At 40.6% G+C, this 17855-nt stretch overlaps 1 protein-coding gene across 4 annotated transcripts; it reads right to left on the bottom strand.

Moving 5' to 3' along the window:
* Window positions 1-4250: 4250 nt before the first annotated feature.
* On the bottom strand, window positions 4251-17515 carry eif2s2.S (eukaryotic translation initiation factor 2 subunit beta S homeolog). 4 transcript variants are annotated; one of them, XM_041577882.1, is made up of 9 exons: window positions 17188-17395; window positions 13306-13486; window positions 12970-13061; window positions 11874-12012; window positions 11671-11771; window positions 10309-10457; window positions 10167-10223; window positions 8685-8770; window positions 4251-4758 (listed from the first exon to the last, which is right to left on the bottom strand). In XM_041577882.1, the coding sequence occupies exons 1-9, from the start codon at window positions 17200-17202 to the stop codon at window positions 4583-4585; spliced, it is 996 nt and encodes a 331-aa protein (XP_041433816.1). In that variant the 5' UTR covers window positions 17203-17395; the 3' UTR covers window positions 4251-4582.
* Window positions 17516-17855: the final 340 nt, after the last annotated feature.

Raw genomic sequence — 17855 nt, 5'->3', positions numbered from 1 at the left:
TCATCGGCCCGTGTACGAGGACTGCAAATCCAGTAATTGTCTGAAAATTGGGCAGGTTTAAATGTCTTACCAGGAAAGATTGCATTGAGGCATTGTTGTTCTTCACCAACGGGTCTCTTTTGGACTGGAATATGAGGTCCACTCATTTGGTGATCTCACAAAGACCAGCTCAAGGATGTTTTAGTTAGAGAGTTACCTGCGTCTTTCAGGGAAGTTAAAAGAGGTGAATTCTTTCAGTCAGCTTCTCTCATTGGGGCAAATTTAGTAAAGGGCGAATTTTCGTCTGCGAAGGCTTTGCCACACGTCGTGCCACTTTGCCAGGTGCAAATTTGCTACCACTACGCGAATTCACTAAGTTGCGCCTCTGCAGGCAAACACTGGTGAAGTTTTGCTAGCGTTGATTCGTCAGTGCGAGCATTTCATAGCGAACTTTCGCTAATGTTTGTTTCTGCCTAGCGAAACTTCGTTAGTACTCTTACGCTCAGGTCAATTTGAATAGGGCGGGTACATATATATGTCTTTATTAGAGATGTTGGTGCAAATGCTTGAAGTGACCACTTATTATTAAAAATGTTAAAAGTGAAATAAAGACTAAAGAGATCTACTAATGCCCTAGACATGAGCCCTGCGGATTGAATTTCTGGAGAATTTTCGCTCGCAACGTTCACTTTGCCATTTAGTAAATCTGCCCCTCTGTTTTAAAAACCTGCTGAAATCAATATTTCCTTTTCTGCCAGACAGGTTAGGCCCCAAGAGCAGCTCATTCCTCTTCCTTATACTATGAGATGAAAACGGTGATTGATTAAGCCAATTATTTATTAAAAATATATTTTTATTTTACAAAAAAAATATAGGCTGGACATGTTTTAAGGGCCAGCGGTATATATATATTTGACTAAATGGACAGAAAATAAAAAACTTGAGAAGTCTTAAAGCTTTCATAGTTTAATATATAATTATCAAGGCAGTTTTGGGACAATCCTACTTCATCAACAATGGCACCAGAATTATCCACACTTTTCTATGGAATGCTTAAAGGACACGATAAGGGGAACTAATTACCAGGCTCTTCCCCCATGATTACAATTGACTAGACAAGGACCCCAGGCTCCTCTTTGCTGAAAAATTAAGTATATTCTTATCAGCGTTGTGCTGCCATGTTCAGTTGCAAAAAAAAATGTTAAAGTTCTGTATTTTTCATCTTAAACCATGACTGCCAGTGCAGTGGTAAGACCCAATAGGTTGGAAAATTGCTGTAAACAGTGCCCGAGTCTATTGGATCATTGCTCCATCCCTCATGCCTGTTGTACCATAGCTACGAGACGTCATGCTAGGTAGATTGGACAAGGCCCATAGATGCCATTGTTATAAAGCAGGTTTCACTGTATTTATTGCATATGGAAAGGGCATTGTGTGTCCTTTAAGCCCTTTTCACCCTAATCTCCATGAATCTGACCCAGGTAACAGGTGGAGGGGGTCCGGCCGACTGTTATTAAATACATTAAGAACATAAAGTGGGTTATTTATTAAAGCTGAATGCCAAAAACTTTTTTTTTTTTTTTTTTACTATAAAATCAGAATCTTAAGTGGGAATTTTTTTTTTTGGATTTTATTATACCTCGAGGATGGAAAAAGTCAAAATCCAAAAATCCAGCATCTCAGATGTGCCGAGGTCGTATACCGCATAAGTCCAGAAGATATCCTGATCTGCGCTGGATTTCATGGAATAATCCAAAGATTGAGTGGTTTTCGGGCAAAAATCAGAAGAAAAAAATCCAAAACATTCATTCTTATGATTTTCACGAGTTTTTTCCTGCACTGGATTTTTTCGGGGAAATGTATTGATAAATAAGGGAGGGAAAAACCAGTGCGGAGTATATTTCAGAAAATTAGATGATTTCGGACTTTGATAAATTACCCCCAAAGTGTGTCAGTGTCACATTAATATGTGCACCCTCCTTGGTCACTAGTCTTAACCCAAATGATCGTCACTGTTTTATCTGAGCAACCCAGGCAGAATCGAGCCTCTGTAAATAACAAAGGATGTAATTAAGAGAAATTTTTCTAACTTTTTTAAATACTTTATTTGCAAATAAATGTAGCGCTCCTGTCCAGGTCTGTATTGTTATTTGAGCAGTGTGATGGCAAGGAGGCAGAGGGGCACAGTTCAACCAACTCAAGTCTATACATGTTTGTAAATATATATATTGTGTTATTCCTTGAAGAGAAGAGTAAAACTTGTGACATTCAGTCCTGTAAATAAATACTTCTGTAAAATAAAAGCCTCAACATCGACTCTGGTTTTATACATGTGGAATGCATTCGGTGATCAAAAAACAGCATTGACAGGAGCTGAACAGAAACTGCAACAGGCTGCTATTTAGCATGGAGTACTTTTTCAATAATTGAAGAGTGTTTATGAGCCTGATCTTTATTGCCAGCCAAGGAATAAACAGGACAGATGGGCCAGAACCATGGAACAGACACAGTAACCTTTTGGGTCAGCATTACCCGCTTATCGGTTTCACCAAAAAAAACCTTAGCCCCTATACAACTTTCTACGTCTTTCCCCTTAAAGGGATACTGTCATGGTAAAACATTTTTTTTTTTTTTCAAAATGCATCAGTTAATAGTGCTGCTCCAGCAGACTTCTGCAATGAAATCATTTTTCAAAAGAGAAAACTGATTTTTTGATATTTAATATTGAAATCTGACTTGGTGCTGGACATATTGTCAGTTTCCCAGGTGCCCCCAGTCATTTGACTTGTGCTCTGATAAACTTCAGTCACTCTTTACTGCAAGTTGGAGTGATATCACCGCTATCCCATACCTTCAGCAGCCCATCAGCAGAACAATGTCAAGGTACTCAGATAACTGCTTCCTGCTAGATATTAGATATAACACTCAATAGTAAAAATCCATGTCCCACTGCGACACCTTCAGTTACATTGAGTAGGAGAAACAATTGCAAAGCCAGAAAGCAGTTCTATCCTGAAGTGCGGGCTCTTTCTCAAAGCACGTGACCAGGCAAAATGACATGAGATGGCTGCTGCCTATACACCAAACTAAACTAAACTAAAGAAATACACTTGTTGGGTTAGGAATGAAATTTTACATGGTAGAGTGAAGTATTTGCAATGTAAACAGTGTAATTTATAAATAAAAACCACCATAAAAGTCCCTTTAACATTAGCTTGCCTACTATGCCTACCAATGTTTGCACTTCCATACAAATGCTCTTACAGCCACTGCCTTCCTCTTGCTTTGAATGGAGTGCTCCTGTGCCTGTTAACAAACCACTCAAGGGTCCCCCGAGAGCATCAATAAGTGCAGTGCACTTGTTTCCCAAGAATCTGGCACACCCATTACACTGGAAATGACGACAACCAGACTTAAAAGACTTTCAGTGTCCATGTCCAAGTGTAAGCTTGATGATGTTTATTTTGGTGCAACTGAATGAGGCGCAACTTCCCCTTGCAACTACAGAAGGACTGGAGTGCTGGGGCAAAAACATAGAAGTCGCACTTCTAAACGACCCCTAGGGGTATATTTATCAAAGAGCGAAGTTAATAGTGAAGTTCCGCCACTAGAGTGAAATGCCGCCACTTCCCATTCATTTCTATGGGGGTTTTTAAAGGCGTATTTATCAAAGGGTGAAATTTCACTTTCACCCATTGATAAATACGCCTTTCAAAATCCCATAGAAATGAATGAAGAGCTGCGGAATTTCACTCTTTGATAAATTTACTTCCTAATGTCTCTCGCTTGGGCTTACCAGAGGTGCCTCCATGATGCCTGAAGGTATCTAAACCATTCCATTACTAGGCTGGTTGTATGAGCGAGATCTTATTGACAGCTGCTAGGCATTAGCAGAATAACGGATTCATCCCTACATCCTGAATGTCTTTTTCTGTGTCCTTGCATAGTCCATTGTTCCGCTAAAGGTAGGCTTAAGTGGAGTCTGAATAAAATATTCATATTTAGTGTGAATCACAAGTCTAATCAGCACAGTTATAACATTTTAAGCTCTCTCTTTCTTTGATATCTGCAAACTGAAGGGGCTGTTTACTGCTAAACACGGAGAACTACATTGCTGGCCAGGTATGAATTCCCAGTGGTAGGACACCAGGTAATTCCTGCTGGTATCTTGTAAGTATTAGAACACAACTGGAAGGTCATGGAAAGAAAAAAATCAATCAAAACCATTAAATACAGAGAGATGCGCAAATGTAAATTCAGCCAAGTGATTATTCTGTGAATCATGTAATAACTTTAATGTATTTTTGCATTTTACAGAGGTTTGGTTAAAAATGCATACACTACCTTCCCACTTTCCCCTCAGGCAGCTGAGAAATTTGTTTTCCGAGAGCGATATGTGAATAGAACAATCAGCTCCATCGTCTGCTTTTGAATCTCTCTGCGTGAACAACGATTTTAAAAAACAAAAAAACTTTTAGCCAATATGTTTTAGGCCTCTTCTCACAGCATTCCTTATAATGCCAGGGTACTGCGCCCCGTCAGCAAGTTCCTGCAATACATCCTTGTACCAGTCGGGCAAACTCCCAAACGGTTTTCAAGCCCGCTAGTTGGCTTTGGCACGGAGCTGTGCTCTCTTGCCTGTGACTGCCTGGAATCCTGTTTTGATGCTGGCCACGGAACACCGCGAATGACATGTTTCACACTGGAGGAAATATAATCGGGTGTCCTTCTGCAAGATGGTGTCTGGCGATCGGCAGGTGTGACAAGTCACGTATTCCTCTGCATGACAAGTCAAGAATGTACAGTTAAGAGATTGGAAGACTACAAGCAACAGCCATACAAAATCCTGCCAACTAATAGATCTCGGATTGACCCAACCTAAAAAATCTCATTGCAGTCCCTGCACCAGTTGCGCTGACAATCTAAGGTCAATTTCAACAAAAACCAATTAACCTGCGTGTATGTTTTTGTATAGGAGGGAACCAATGAGGATGTTACTTTGCCTATTAGCTCTTCTACCTGCACCTGAGAATTCCATCAGAAGCCAGTAACAGTGAGATTTGGGGGAATCTCCTAGATTTACTTGCAACTATGGATTAATGGTCAATACACAGGTATAGGACCTGCTATCCAGAATGCTTGGGAACTAGAGTTTTCCGGATAACATATCTTTCCATAATTTGGATCTCCATACCTTAAGTCTACGAGAAAATCATGTAAACATTGAATAAACCCAATAGGCTTAGTTTGAAACAAGTACAAGCTACTGTTTTATTACTAGAGAAAAAGGAAATCATTTTTTAAATTTTGCATTATTTGGATAACATGGGAGACGGCCATTCCGTAATTTAGAGCTTTCTGGATAAAGGGTTTCCAGATAACGGATCCCATACCTGTAACCTTGTTATTAATGGGTTCCTGATCAAAAGTTGGACCTCAAAGGGCAAACTGAACCAAAAATTTTAGTTATACTGCTTTATGGTTGTAGTTTCTAGGGGTAGACCAAGTACAGATGTGCTTGGGAAAAAAGTTCAGTTAAATACATGACAATATTATTTTTTTTTTTTTTTTTTTTTTTTTTTAAATCGGTTTTCTTCATGTTCAGGATTGTTTGAAAAACATTTGATGTTTTAGGTCACATTATATAACATTTTAAAGGGTTTGCATACTTTCAAGCACCACTGTAGATAATAAAATGCTTAATTAAAGGGGTCGCTCACCTTCCAGTACTTTATTCAGTTCCATTGCTTTCATACCGGTATATTGTTTTCATAAATAAAGACTTTTTTTTAATTACGGTCTATTTTCTATGTGTGACCATTTTTCTAATACTGAAGTTTAAAGTTTTAATTTTTAAACTCACATCTTTATAAAGCAGTTTGGGGGGGGGAGGTCACTGATTGTAATGGTTCTAAATTGATACATTTAGTTGATCATCAATCTTTGGCCCTGCTGAGCAGAATCCTTTAGTTTTAGTACAGGGGTTGTTCACCTTTTAACTGACGTTTAGTAAGATGTACAGAGTGATATTTGTAATTGGTTTACACTATTTGTGGTTTTTGAGTTATTTAGCTTTTTATTCAGTGGGTCTCCACTTTGCAATATCAGTAATGTGGTTGCTAGGGTCCAAATTTCCCTAGGAACCATGCATTGATTTGAGTAAGAGACTGGAATATGAATAGGAGAGGCCTAAATAGAAAGACAAGTAATAAAAAGTAGCAAGAACAGATTTTAGATGGGATCAGTGACCCCCATTTGAAAGATGGAAGAAGATGGCAAATAATGCATAAGTCAATTGAAATGTTGCTTTGAAAAGTAATTCTATAACATTCTAAAATTTAATTTAAAAGGAACTACCCCTTTAAGGACAACTAATTGCAACAGTTCAGAATTTGTAACAGTCCAGAGACAGGAACATTCAATTTTAAACTTTAATTTTGGAGAAAAGGTTTAAAAAAAAAAAAAAAACAATATGGAAACCAACTGAAAAAAGTCTATTTCAGGTAAACAATTTGAAAACATCTGAACTGGAAAATAAAAAGTGTAACAAAAAAAAATAAATAGAAAAATTAATAAATAAAAACAAGCACAGGCCTCCAAAATTAAGTCTTATTAACCACATTCTGACCAAATGGCATGGGGTGTTAGCGGACGGCTGTGCAGATATAGAAATGCTTACTTAACACCAGTAACTTTTAGTACAAACTATGTGATTATTGAACCCCTTGGAAACTGGGAGCACACAGATGCTAATTAGTTAGTACACATCAAACAAAAAACACCAACACAAATTATACTTTAATCACAAAGCCTTTATTAAGAAATAACTTACAGAAACTGCACTTCCTGTCCTGTACAGAAAAGGCGAAAGGGCGACCATCGATCCTGCTGGGCTCGATTTCTCCTCCTGGCTACTCTAGTGACAGCGTGTGAAGAAGCGACATGGATGGCTCATGGATGCGATGCAGCGACTGCCCGGGCCCCCTTCCTCCTCCTATACTCCTCCTGCACGATAGATGATGTGGCTGATGATGAGAAGCGGCAGCCAGCGCCGGGAGAGTAACCCTTTCACGGAAATAGAAATGAGCAGCTGCAGGTACAACGGCAGGATCATCTGACCCCTCAGCATCCTGAGCGCATCCCGAAGGAACCTGCATGAACTTTACAGCCGGTGTCTAGTTGCATCGCTGCTCCAAGCCCGAGCACAACTCCCACAGTCAGGCCCCGTATGGCTCCGGCGATCGGTCTAGTGGGAAGAAGAATTCTTGCGAGTCTGCGCTGTATCCTGTTACTAATGCCACACACAGCATTTACACTCTACCTGAAGTTGTTAGTGCTACTGATGAGAAACGGTGGTACAGGACAGTATCGCTAATGGTACAGGATACAGTGCAGACTCGCAAGAATTCTTGGTCTGCAGTCTAACTGAGTATTTGCAAAGGGAGCCTGGTCTTTGGCAGTGATAGGGGTTTGTCTCTTTTCGGTCACGGCGAGGAGAACCTCTCAATGATCCCGCTGTTGAGCCCAGGAGCGGAATGGGACCAAGGACCTCTGCTGCTTTCTCTGGGGTTAGTCCCTAATTGCACTGCTCTCACAGAGAGGGACAATGACCCGACATATAAGGAGCCCTTCACCTGCGACGTGTGCGGCATGCGATTTACTCGCCAGTATCACCCGACTGAGCAAATGTGCATCCACTGGGGGGAAACCTTATGAGTGTCAGGTGTGCGGGGGCAAGTTCGCCCAGCAGAGGAACCTTATCAGCCACATAAAGATGCAAACCACGGACCCAGATAGGAAACCCAAGCGAGTCTGTGCTGTATCCTGTACCATTAGCGCTACTGTCCTGTACCACCGTTTCTCATCAGTAGCACGAACAACATCAGGTAGAGTGTAAATGCTGTGTGTGGCATTAGTAACAGGATGCAGCGCAGACTCACAAGAATTCTTTTTTCCGGACTTAGACCCACTAGACCAATCGCCGGAGCCATACGGGGCCTGACTGTGGGAGTTGTGCTCGGGCTTGGAGCAGCGCTGCAACTAGACACCGGCTGTAAAGTTCATGCAGGTTCCTTCGGGATGCGCTCAGGATGCTGAGGGGTCAGATGATCCTGCCGTTGTACCTGCAGCTTCTCATTGCTATTTCCATGAAAGGATTACTCTCCCGGCGCTGGCTGCCGCTTCTCATCATCACCGACATCATCTATCGTGCAGGAGGAGTATAGGAGGAGGAAGGGGGCCCGGGCAGTCACTGCATCGCACCCATGAGGCATCCATGTTGCTCCTTCACACGCCGTCAGTAGCCAGGAGGAGAAATCGAGTCCAGCAGGATCGATGGTCGTCCTGTCGCCTTTTCTGTACAGGACAGGAAGTGCAGTTTCTGCAAGTTATTTCTTAATAAAGGCTTTGTGATTTTAAAGTATAATTTGTGTTGGTGTTTTTTTTTTTGATGTGTACTAACGAATTATTTTTAATTTTTTTTTTGATGTTACTGGTCCTTTAAGCCCTTAAGATCTGGGTCCAGTAAAAGCCCATCACAAGTTTGGGCAACAAGACAGATTATAAAGAAATATTTAATGAGACAAATTTTACAAATTGCCAGACCCTAGTGTAAAGTTTACAAAAATAGACAATCCCCCCTTATTGTTTCCATGTCTGCGTGAAACAATTTTGCCAAAGGAAAAAAAATAAATAAAAAGACTTACTGATGTATCTTCTTAAAACGTTCTCTATTTGCTTCTGCTGGAATCTGCCTTTGATGACTAACTGGTTGTTACCATCTATAGAGCCACTGTATGAATAAAAAGAAATGTCTGTAGAGAAGTACCACTTTTAGGACACAACCACTGGCCCAATTATTCAGCTGGAGCAATACAACAGCCTAAAGTACTTCTCGTTGCCAGTACAGAGAGATGCTGCCATATACAAGGTTCCACATACTTAGCTTAAAGGAAAACTATACCCCTCAACAATGTAGGCCCCTGTAAAAATATGTTGCATAAAACAGCTCATGTGTAAAACCCTGTTTCATGTAAATAAACCATTTTCATAATAATATACAGGTATGGGATCAGTTATTCGGAAACCCATTATCCAGAAAGCTCCCATAGACTCCATTTCATCCAAATAATCCATATTTTGAAAAATTATTTCCCTTTTCTCTATAATCATAAAACAGTACTTTGTACTTGATCCAAACCAAGATATTATTAATCCTTATTAGATGCAAAACCCTTTTTAAGGTTTACATGATTTTTAGGGATGCACCGAATCCACTATTTTGAATTCGGCCGTACTCCCACATCCTTCGCGAGCGATTCGGCCGAATACCGAACCCTAATGTGCATATGCAAATTAGGGGTGGGACGGGAAAAATATTTTTTACTTCCTTGTTTTGTGACAAAGTCGTACATTTTCCCTCCCTGACCCTAATTTACATATTTAGGTTCAGCCGGGCAGAAGGATTCGGCCGAATCCTGCTGAAAAAAGGCTGAATCCCGAACCAAATCTTGGAATGGGTGCATCCCTAATGATTTTCTATTAAAGTATGAAGTTCCAAATTACGGAAAGATCAATTATAAGGAAAACCCCAGATCCCAAGCATTCTGAATAATAGGTCCCATACCTGTACTTTTTTAGTAGTAGCCATTGGGTAATCATAAATGGAAAACTGACATTTTAAAAAATAAGGGCCGCCCCCTGGGATCCATACACGGTGCACACAAACAAACTATACATGTTAGGTCACATGAGCCAATTAACCAACAGAGTTATGTCTTTTGCTTCCACACTTCTTCCTGTTACAGTTAAAGTTGTAGTATTTCTGGTCAGGTGATCTCTGAGGCAGCACACAGACCATCACAAAATGGTGGTTCAAGGCAAGAGATGTAAAAGGGCAAGATTTACTTAAATATATATTCCAGTTTGATAATATTCTTTAATATGCCACTTAATTCGATATAAACTATATGTTGCTCAAGTATTCGTCCCTTTGAAAGAGGGATCACCTTCTCTCTCCCAAGTTTAACCTACTCTCTCCGATAAATGCTGGTGGCCCACTAGTGTCTTACTCTCACACAAGAATTTAACTTTTAAGATAATCCAAATAAGCTTGAAACACTGTAAAAAGGTTATATGTAATTCCACACTGGCAAAGTATAAATGCAACATTCCCAAGATCGACATACCTTGTACCCAATTCAGCTAGCAAGAAGGCCAGCAAGTGTTTTGGCTGACGATGTAAGCTGCAACAAGCAAAGAGAAATTGTGACTTTTCAGCAGAATGTACAAAACAGGAATTTCAGAATTCCACACAAAAGATACACTCACAGTTTGCAGATATCAGTGAAGTTGACAAATGAAGTTTTCTTTGTCCCAACTCGGACAACCTGAGGAGGCTTCATAACAAACTTTCTCTTCTCCCCAGCCACCATATCTGGATTCTTCTCTCGCATGATGTTGAAAACTCTGTTTAGCAGCTAAAAGTAGTAATGACGGAAATATATACAATAAATACAAAGACGCAAATTACAAGAATCAAATCAGCAGTGACCACATTTATAAGAGTCTAACCAAGCACCAAAAGGGGTTGTTCACTTTTGAGAGAACTTTTAGTATGATGTAGAGCAGTGATCCCCAACCAGTAGCTCGTGAGCAACATGTTACTCTCCAACTCCTTGGATGTTGCTCCCAGTGGCCTCAAAGCAGGAGCTCATTTTTGAATTTCAGGCTTGGAGGCAAGTTTTGGTTTCATAAAAACCAAGTGCACTGCCAAACAGAGTCTCAATGTAGGTTGACAATCCACATAGGGGCTACCATATGGCCAATCACAGCACTTATTTGGCATCCCAAGAACATTTTTCATGCTAGTGTTGCTCCCCAACTCCTTTTACTTCTCAATGTTGCTCACGGCTTCAAAAGGTTGGGGATCCCTGATGTAGAGAATGATATTCTGAGACAAATTGCAATTGGCTTTAATTTTCTAATATTTGCAGTTTTTGAGTTTAGTTTTTCTTATTCGGCAGCAATTTCAGAAATCTGGTTGCTAGGTTCCAAATTACCCTCACAAAAATGCATCCATTACAATAAGAGACTGGAAGTTGAATAAAAGAGGACCTGAATAGAAAGAGAATTAATTAAAATTAGCGTTAACAATACATTTGTAGCTTTATAGAGCATTTGTTTTTAGATGGGGTCAATGACCCCCATTTTGAAGCTGGAAAGAGTTAGAAGAAAAAAGCAAATAATTCAAAAACTATAAAAAAAATAATGAAGACCAATTGGAAAGTTGCTTAGAAATGGCCATTCTATAACATACTTAAAGTTAAGTTAAAGGTGAAGCACCCCCTTTAAGGTCACTGGCCAGACAAGCAATCAAGGCTTTGGGTTTACTAAGTAATTAGAAGCTGTAAGACATACTGCCTTGGAAAAGAACAGCAAATACCGAGAACATATATCACAGTAAACACACATTACAACATTTCAGTTAACCATAAAAACTTAGCTTCCCTTGTAGAAAATGTTACATGTTTTTAGCACTTTGGACTTTTTAACAAAAACGGGATTTAAAAACAGCTATAAACAGATTACAGTTAATTTAATGGTTGTTAAGAATTGGCTATACTATAACATATTAAAATGTAAAGTAAAGTAGAACCACTCCTTTAAGCAAAAGTCAAGTCCTGAGCTCACCTCATCATATGTATAGTCCCTTTCTGAGCCAGCCCATGTAGGTCCCAGCTGGGAGCTGAAGGAGATTCCATCATCTTTCTTAATGTCTTCTTCTTCAAAAGCTGTAAAAATAAATTAAAGGGTGTTCAGTGCTTTACTGGCTGATGGCTGTGATGCAAGCATAAGATCAAGAGTTGTCCTCAACAAGAAACCCCATAACCTACCTTCATCTCCATCTAGCGCATCGTCCTCTTCTAGGAATTTCACATTCTTCTTTTTCTTCTTCTTGGTCAGCATGAAATCCAATCCATCATCCTCCTGAGATTCAGATGCCTCCTGAACTTCACCCTCAATTTTAAGGTTCTGGGGAAAACAAGAGAGTTACATAGAGTGCAATGGTAATACATTTTACATAAAAGCAGGTGACAGTTTAGAGAACATCTAAACAAGATATGCATAATGTACAGAGGGGTAGGCGTGAGGGTGTATATGTTTGTGCACTGGGTTTGAGCTTGATAGACTTTGGTCTTTTTTTATAGCACATGGGGCATTTTGTTACATACACTAAAGCAAAAAAAAAAAACTTTCATCTAAATACATTAGAACTACTGCAAGCATGAATAATGCTGCATAATCACACAATCATGCTCTCCACTGCATTTTCTAGGCATTGTGTACCTTTACTGACACTAATTCTATTTCTTACTTATTGAAGAGGTTTTTCAGGCAACAAAACCTGTGCCTAGGGATGCACCAAATCCACTATTTTGGATTCGGCCGAACCCCCGAATCCTTCGCAAAGGATTCGGCCGAATACCGAACCGAACCCTAATATGCATATGCAAATTAGGGGTGGGAAGGGCAATTTTTTTTACTTCCTTGTTTTGTGACAAAAGTCACGCGATTTCCCCCTCCACCCCTAATTTGCATATGCAAATTAGGATTCGGATTCGGTTCGGCCAGGCACAAGGATTCGGCCGAATCCGAATCCTGCTGAAAAAGGCCGAATCCTGGCCGAATCCCGAACCGAATCCTGGATTCGGTGCATCCCTACCTGTGCCATTGCCTTAGTCTTGCCTACACAGCTGCTGTCTCATTTTAGACCACAGACAAGTTATGTATGACCTCTCACAAGGCTCCTTATTTTCCCATTACATGAAGCCAGTGGGGAGCATGGTACTACATTACCTATATAAGGGAAAACTCCATTTAATTGTAGATAAAACAGAAACTACAGAGTTTTAAATCTCCTTACCATTCTCTTGCTTACATGCATCTGTTATAACACTGGGTAGCATTCTGACAAAGAAACACAATTACCTTCACCCCTTCCTCTGCTTCATCCAAGTCAAACTTTTTTGTTTTCTTCTTTTTCTTCTTCTGGTTCAAGAAATTTAGGTCATCAGGAGCATCTGCTGCAAAGGCATTGAAGAGACAGCTTCAGAAAAAGAAAACAACACAGGCAAAACAGTGGAGCAGCAAATAGTTTTATCATCAATGGAACAAACACATTTTTTCATTATCATTAGTTCTGTCAGAGCAATGAAATCAATACTGGTTGCGTTTATGGACACTCTCCGCTGTGTATTTATCCAGAAAAACCAGCAACTAATTCATAACATCTGGGTTACTTCTCTAAAGAAGCCTGGCACTAACCTTTCTTTCTAAAGGACTCATCATCAGCATCCAAATCCTTATCTTCTGGTGGTTCTGGTTCTTCTTCTTTAGTCTCTGGTACCTGTGTCTCTTCTGTTTGTGGCTCTGCTCCCTCTTCATCCAACATAAAAGGCTTCTTCTTCTTCTTTTTCTTTCTGGTCATAGTCGGGTCGAAAATCATCTGCAGGAGAAGATATAAAAAGTTCTATTTACAGCAAGTAAAGACGTTAGCATATGACTTTAATAACTAATAAACATCAGAACGCTGTTCACTGGATATATCTCCTAATACTTTAAAAGGAATGCTAGCAACCCATACTACTACTACTACTGCTTTAAGCCTATACATTTGGCTGAATAGCACCTTGATATTTCAGTTGCCAGCAGCATTGTGTGTTAATCTGCACCCTGACCCAACCCAACAAGACCACCACCTCAGCACTTCATTAAGCCCAGAAATGCCAGTAAAATGACTGCAGAATATCCAATGGCATTCTATTAACTCCAGACAAGCTATTAAGATCACTGCAGAAATGGATAGATTGAAAGCATTACATCATGTACACTAGAATAAGCAGAATACTACAAAAACGTTATCTCTCCCTGCTCCCATACTGCTTGTCTCTCTTTGCCTCCCTATCCCTAGCTGAAACTCCTGTAAAAAAATTGTGGAACACGCCCATCTTTGAACAGTAACATCAAAAAATGAAAGTGTTTTAAATTAATAATGATATAATTCAGTGTTGCTCTGGAATAGTAAAACTGGTGTGTTTGCTTCAGAAACACTACTATTGTTTATATAAATGAGCTGCTGTCTAGCAATGAGGGAGTCCTGACGAAGGGAGGGTTAATCCCCCTGAAACGTTGATGCACAGGTGGTCACAATAAAAAATAGGGGATGCTCCCCACCTGCAACATATTTGGTGTCTGTGCGATTCTCTTTCCATTTTCCACTGATAGCAATGAGGGCAGCCATTCAAAGGAGAAAAGGTTCAGGTTACACAGCAGATAAGCTCTGTAGAACATAATGGTGTTATCGGTTATCCACTATTAAGCCTGTGCCATATAGCCTTTTTTCAATTTTTGCCATTGCTACAAAGCAGCTTGTTTATATGAACTATAGTAGTTTTTCTGAAGCAAACACATCAGTTTTACCAGTGCAGGACAACAGTACATGATATTTTCATTACTTTAAAACACTTTCATTCTTTGGTGTTACTGTAACTGTAAGTAATGCTAGCCAATCAGAATATAAAACAGGGGACTAAACATACAAGCATAGTAAAGCTGATTGACAATATGTGCCAACAACAACAACCGCAACCAACAGAAGAATTTCACTCAAGTGTGAATTTTACCAAAACGGGCTGAAGTCTCTCGACAAGGCAAATCATTGTAAAGATTAACAGGCACAGAAAAACAATAGAGAAAGTCAATAGATGCTGCCGTCATAAAAAGGGACAGAGATGGCAGTGTCATCACTTCTCATGAAGTATCTATAGTTATGGCCATTTGAAAGTGTAACCATATAGCCACATAGCAAAGCCGGACACTGATCTGTGACCTACTTTGCTGCCTTCTGACAAATACAGTAGAAATGTGTATGATGCCATAAGGTGAAACAGCCTAACACCAAGAAGAGATAAGGTGTAAGATGAGCTGAAACACAGATCAAAAACCAATAAAAGGGTTGCAAGATCAATAGTAAGGCCCTTTTCCTTACAGCTTACAATCAGTAGCAGACATTTTCAAACTTCTAACATTAGTCTGACATAATATAGAGTACTTATAATATAGAGTGAGAGTTTGGGTATCTATTTAGTACCTAAGAAACAGCTATTCTGGTTAATTAAACCGAGTGGTCTGGAAATATGATGTCAAGTTGCACAAGAAAGATCTACCCCCAGCAACAATGGGACAAGCCTAGCAATACTAAGTCTTCTCTGAAACATCAAAGTAATTAACCTTCTTTGTAGAAGAAGGGAAGGTATAAAGACTGAGGGGTGCCAAAATGTTAAGCAAACCCCAGTGATTATAGTTGTAATCCCAGGCAGGGGCTCCTGTTAGCTAAAAAAGAATGGCGGCCTAGGGCACTACTAAAAGAACACTATGTTCTTCTTCTATCATCATCTCTATGTTACAGTCCTGCGGAGTAAAAAAAACAAAGATGCTTTTAAGGGTAGGGGCACACTGGGTGATTCAGGGAGATTTAGTTGCCTGGCGACTAATCGCCTCGTCTTTGCGGCGACCAATCTCCCCGAACGCCTTCCCTCTCTCTTGTGCTGGCTAAAATGAAAAAGCACACGCGGCGGTTCATTTTCCTAACTATCCTTGCAAGGCAACTTCGGAAAGCGAAGCGCCGCGAGTGCATTATCGCAGGGGATTCTTCATTCAAGCAGACGGAAGGCAGTTCGGGGAGATTGTCGCCTCGCAGAAGAGGCAATTAGTCCCCAGGCGATTAAAGGGGTTGTTCCCCTTCCTAACACTTTTTTTCAATTCAGTTGTTTTTAGATTGTTCCCCAGAAGTAAAGACTTTTTTCAATTACTTTCCATTATTTATTTTTTATGTTTTTTCCAAAATCTAAGTTTAAAGTTGAATGTACCTGTCTCTGGTGTTTGAGTCTGGCAGCTCAGTAATTCAGGTGCAGACTCTGAACTGTTACTATTTTGCAACATTTAGTTGATACATTTCTCAGCAGCATTTCTGGAGTATTAGCAACTATTGTATCAATTCTAACAGCTGCCTGTAATGAAGCCCAGGGATTCAGCTTAGCAGGGACAAAAATAAGAAATGTATCAAATTAGAACAGGTTACAGGATCGGCGACCCCCCACCCCCCCCAGCTGCTTCAGAAGGAGAGAAATGACACTTTACACTTCAATATTAGGAAAACCGTCACACATAGAAAATAGAAAGTCATTGGAAAAAGTCCTTATTTCTGGTGATCTATCTGAAACCAACTAGTTGTTTGAAGGTGAACCACCCCTTTAAATCTCCCCGAATCTGCCCCAACCCTAACGCTACTGTGAATGCAGAAGTTGGCCTGGGGCCCCACCGGAGTTGGAAGAAGTTTGCAATCTACAGAAGTACCCAAGAACAATACAATTTTCAGCTAAATAGCGCACCATGTCTTAGATGAGCTATAATCACAGGGGTTGCCTATCGTTCAGATCCCCCAAGTAATTATACCTTCCCATCTGCTTTAAGCAAAATGTAGACAAGAAAATGCTGCTCTAACAATACAAGAATGGCATGATCATGCAATGCTACTTGTTTGCCATCAGTCAATGGCAGGGTAGTACAGCAAAAGATGATCTTTTCCATGGCATCTGAATATTACAGGCCAGCCCACAGAGGTCAGTTTTTTACTTGCATTCATGTTATTCATTAGGTAGGCAGTGGTGCTTACAATTTATAAATACCATGTCCAGTCAGCAGGCCTACCTACTGCTGTCAAAACTACAAATCCCATAAACCCCCGTTATCAGCCTCCCTGGAAATGATAGAAGACTGGAGCACCCATCAGAAGAGGGTGGTTTAGAGAAATCAGAGATGTCCACCCTGTAACCTTAGTTGCGACAACTGCTGGGGCTGCAGATCGGGCATCCCTGATAATATATAAAGAATATACAACAATTACATCCAGATGTCTCAGTTACTTGAATCAAAAGCCTTTCCCCAAGGCCCCAATAAATGTGAGGATCCAAGACAAACGCCATTTGTGCCCAACCAGACTCGTAGAGCTGAAGCAGCGAACACTCCCCAGTCAGTGGAATAACAAGGACGCGGGGTGCACGGCCTTCTCTCCAAGCCCAGCTTCGTTCTCCCTCCCATTGCCGCGCACATGTCTCCCTCGTGTTTCCTATACCAGTCTCCGCTCACCTCGTCTCCAGACATTGCGGCTGTACAATAAACCTCCGCAGTCCCTACAGCTTCCTCCCTTGTGCCGTTCAGCGATCAAGTCACCCGCTCAGGCCTATTCACTGTCAGCAATAGCCGGTTTCCACCTCTTACATCAGCAACCGGAACTCAAAGAGAACTGCGCATGCGCAGACAGCCAGGCCATAGCGCCCTCGTTGCTCAGCGCTACGTAATCACAGTGCGACGCGAGCGCGAGGAGCACTGGGAAATCTGCTTTCTAAATTGTTATGGTAGCGGCTAGTTCCTATCCTACGAAAGGACCTGACGTCACGGTCATGTGATCCTACCATGTGACCGCTCCATTGCGTGAGCGGCAAATTCGAACATGGGAAAGTAGTAATGGGTTCTAGTGGCGGGCCGCGGATTCTTGACAGGACCTGCAACTAAATTCCCAGGGTTGCCAACTTGTATTGTAGGTTTAGTACAGGTTGCAACCTCTGCCTCAGGTTTTGGGGCAGTTCATTGTGTCGCTGGATGATTGAAGGGATCACTGCCTCTGAATTTCCGAGGGGTGAGGGGGGATCACAGTGAATTAATGTCAGCTAGACTCTATTCAATATTTACACACCCAAATGCAGCTACAATATTGTTGTTGGAGCTGGGCTTTTTTTTCTTCCATTACTCTCGCA

Source organism: Xenopus laevis, chromosome 9_10S (genome assembly GCF_017654675.1).
Source record: "Xenopus laevis strain J_2021 chromosome 9_10S, Xenopus_laevis_v10.1, whole genome shotgun sequence".
Lineage (NCBI taxonomy): Eukaryota > Metazoa > Chordata > Amphibia > Anura > Pipidae > Xenopus > Xenopus laevis.
The sequence above is the reverse complement of the archived record's forward strand: the minus strand, read 5'-3'. Positions and strand labels throughout refer to the sequence as shown.

Bases quoted from the DNA above. Each gene is read 5' to 3' on its own strand.
- eif2s2.S (XM_041577882.1), bottom strand. The intron at 12,013-12,969 runs GTAATTGTGTTT...TGTTTTCCCCAG, and splicing joins AAGCAGAGGAAGGGGTGAAG to AACCTTAAAATTGAGGGTGA. The intron at 10,458-11,670 runs GTGAGCTCAGGA...TACTACTTTTAG, and splicing joins GGGACTATACATATGATGAG to CTGCTAAACAGAGTTTTCAA.